Raw genomic sequence first — 3,584 nt, 5'->3', positions numbered from 1 at the left:
TGCTTTAGCAAAGTCTAAGTTAATCACATCCACTGCCATCCCAGAATCCAGTTCCCTGCTGCTCACCTTCTCATCAAAATAAATTAAGTTAGGCTGGCAAGATCTATTACGCATAAAACCATGCTGGCACAGACACATAGTATTATGATTTGCTATGAAGTCCAGTATCTTTTCCTTTATTAACCCTTCAAAATGCTTTCCTACCACTGACGTCAGACTAACTGACCTATAGATTTGAGGCTGAGAACGGGATCCCTTTTTGAATAGCGGCATCACTTTAGCAATTTGCCAGTCTCTTGTTACCATGCCAGACCTCAATGAATCCTGAAAAATTAAGTAAAGAGGTTTGGCAATCACAGAGCTAAGCTCGCTAAGTACCCTGGAATGTATACCATCTGACCCTGGACCTTTTTCTTAACATGTTCTAGTCTCTTTTGAATTTCCTCATGTGTGAACCATGCATCATTAGTTGTATTACTAGAATTGGAACTATTAAGAAGCACAAAACCAAAACAGTGGTACCGTCTTAGCCAGTAGAAAAAAAAAACAATACAAAAGGTATTGTAGAAGTGATAACTATATTGGCTAATAACAAAAATATATTGCAAGCTTTCAGAGCACCAAGGCCCCTTCATCAGGCAAAATAATAAGAAGGGAACCTTCATTAACTGGTTCCTCATTTGTGTAGAAAGATGAAAAATTTGAGTTTAGAATCACAGCTTTTTTTTTGTTCTCATCAACCAGCTGTCTGGTCCCTCTCTGATATAATTGATTCCACAATATGGAAAAATTTGTGGTATTATTAAAAAATATTAGAACAATAAACAATTACCAAGATAAAGATGAAAACAATCAAAATATTATGTAAAACTAAAATAACAAAAAAGTTAACTAGAATTGATGGTGAGGATTAAGGTAGATATTCTAAATGTCCGAAAAGCGTTTCAACACAATGGTCCTTCAAAGTTTAATTCAAGTTAGTCCCATAGAGCCAGATGCAATTCATTGTTAGAAACATCTCACTGAAAACTCTGTTGAAATCTATGGGGAAACTAGAACATCCCATTGAATCTGGCCAATTGTTTGATATACAGATATATGCTTATGTCTACACTTTTAGCTCTAAAGTGATGGAAAAATATATAAGATAAATCAGTTATTAATTGAAAGAGTAAATTATGTATTTATTATTGCATTGCAAATCTGAATTGCCCATTGTAAACCTGTAAATCTGGTTGAAGGTGATGTATCCTTTTGTCATGTGAGGGACAAAGAGCTTGCAAGGGCAACATTTTTGACTTTGCAAACATTTATTCACATTGCGAACAAATTGCAAAATATTTTTGCAACCAATATTACATTCCCCCATATGTGTGTAGCCTTCAATAAATGGGGCAAACAAACCACTATTTGTGGTTTATATTTTGCAATAGATTGACACCAGCAAGTTGTGAAATAGAGGCACATCACATTGTCCTGTGCAAATAGAAAAACTAAATATTTACTAAACAAAGTTAATAGCAGAATTTACTTGAAAATGAGTGAAAACATCAGTTAAAGCATATTTAACACACAACTCTACCAAATTCCCATAGCTTTTCTAACTGTGAAACGGTCCCTTTTATTAGGACAAAAAGTATTGAAAAGTCCAACTGTCAACACTACGGCTATAGTTTTTTTTTATTTGTTTTTGTAACCTTAATTTTACGTGAGATAGTTCTGACTTTTTTCAAAGTCCAATAAAAAATGCATAAAAGAGGAGTAGGGTAATTACAAGTAAAAGAGAAAAACACATAGGGTTGCTACCTACATTTTTTTGATCTGAGATCTGAATAAGAAACAGGAATGGAAAATAACGATGAACTTTGCGCTAAAAAATACGAATACCTCTAAAACCTCTAAAAATTCAAGTTTTCTGACAATTCCTAGAGAGAAAAAAATCTGGAAACCTCTAAAACTCTAAATTGATTAAAAGCAGTCCAATAGGATCAGTGCCCCTCCCATAACGTCAGCAGCTTTTACTTGGCAAAGTTTTGTATTAGAGGTTTTCATGGTTTACACTTAATAAATCTCACATTTATAAAGCTTTTAAAATTAGTGTAAAAACCACAAATTTTTTGAGATTCTTGGAACAAACAACAGCCCATGATGGTGGTGGCTAAATCATTTCTACTTGAAAAACACTGAGCTATGGCTATATAGATTTTGTGCCTGCAAATCTTTTCAGGGCATTTTTTACTTCTTTATTCCTTAGACTATATATGAGTGGATTTAACATGGGAGTCACTCCAACATAAAGCACGGTGAACACTGGGTCAAGGTTCTCTGATTCTGAAGGTGGCCTCATGTACATCCAGAATACACTCCCATAGAAAATGATCAGAACAGTAAAGTGGGATGTACAAGTGGAGAAAGTCTTTTTTCTGCCATGCTTGGACTTAATATGTAGTATGTTTCTTATTATATTTATATATGATATGACATTTATAGATAATGTCATGAGTCCTAATATAAGTGTTTCAGCATAAATAGTATTGTAAAATGTAGTTGTATCACAGAAGATGTCTGCCACAGCCTTAACATCACAGAAAAACTGTTTGATCCTTTTGGTATGACAAAGTAACAACTTTGAAACAACACTTGTAAACCATGCTGAATTAATAAAGCCAAAAATCCATGTCCCTATAATCACCAGTACACATGCTCTTTTGTTCATAATGAGATGATATCTTAAGGGCTTGCAAATAGCAACATAACGATCATATGCCATAGAAGACAATATAGTTACTTCTACAGCAGCCAAGGCCAAGAAAAAATACATTTGAGTAAAACATTGGATAAAGGTTATTGAGTTGTCTCCTGAAAGCAAAATGTCCATGAGTTTAGGAAGAGTGACAGTAGGGTAACAGATATCTACAAGGGCCAGGGCACAGAGAAAGAAGTACATAGGGGTGTGTAAGTGAATATCCAAGTATATAGCATTTAGTATTATCAGATTCCCCAATATGCCAATCACATAAATAAAGAAAATGACAATGGAAAGAAGTGACTGTTTTTCTCCATAATTGTAAAATGCCAAGTAGTATAAAGAGTTTAATTGTGATTGATTGCTCATCTGTTTAGCTCTGTATGGGAAAATAAGAAAAGTTGTTATGCCATAAAAAACAAACATTACAATTTATTACATGAGACATATAGGGGCAGATTTATCAAGGGTCGAAGTGAATTTGTGGGAATTTTCGAAGTAAAAAAATTCGAAATTCAAAGTAAGTTTTTGGATACTTCGACCATCGAATAGGATACTAGGACTTCAAATTTACTTCGAATTCGATTCAAAGTAAAATAGTTTGAATATTCAATAATCGAAGTACTGTCTCTAAAAAAACTTCGATTTCAATAGTTCGCCAAATTAAACCTGCCGACGTGCTATGTTAGCCTATGGGGACCTTCTAATGCATTTTTCTATGTCTTTACACATCGAAGTAAAACCGTTCGATCGTACGCTAAAATCATTCGAATCGTTCAATGGCCAAATACGGTGAAAAATCCTTCAACTTTGATATTCGAAGTCGAAGTATTTTAAT

The 3,584-nt window shown here is 33.9% G+C and overlaps 1 protein-coding gene across 1 annotated transcript; it reads right to left on the bottom strand.

The window, feature by feature from the left end:
* Positions 1 to 2,194: 2,194 nt before the first annotated feature.
* LOC121402025 (olfactory receptor 2L3-like) lies at positions 2,195 to 3,115 on the bottom strand. The gene has a single exon (XM_041587749.1). The coding sequence runs from the start codon at positions 3,113 to 3,115 to the stop codon at positions 2,195 to 2,197; it is 921 nt and encodes a 306-aa protein (XP_041443683.1).
* Positions 3,116 to 3,584: the final 469 nt, after the last annotated feature.

This window comes from Xenopus laevis, chromosome 3S (genome assembly GCF_017654675.1).
Source record: "Xenopus laevis strain J_2021 chromosome 3S, Xenopus_laevis_v10.1, whole genome shotgun sequence".
In the NCBI taxonomy this organism is placed as follows: domain Eukaryota; kingdom Metazoa; phylum Chordata; class Amphibia; order Anura; family Pipidae; genus Xenopus; species Xenopus laevis.
The sequence above is the reverse complement of the archived record's forward strand: the minus strand, read 5'-3'. Positions and strand labels throughout refer to the sequence as shown.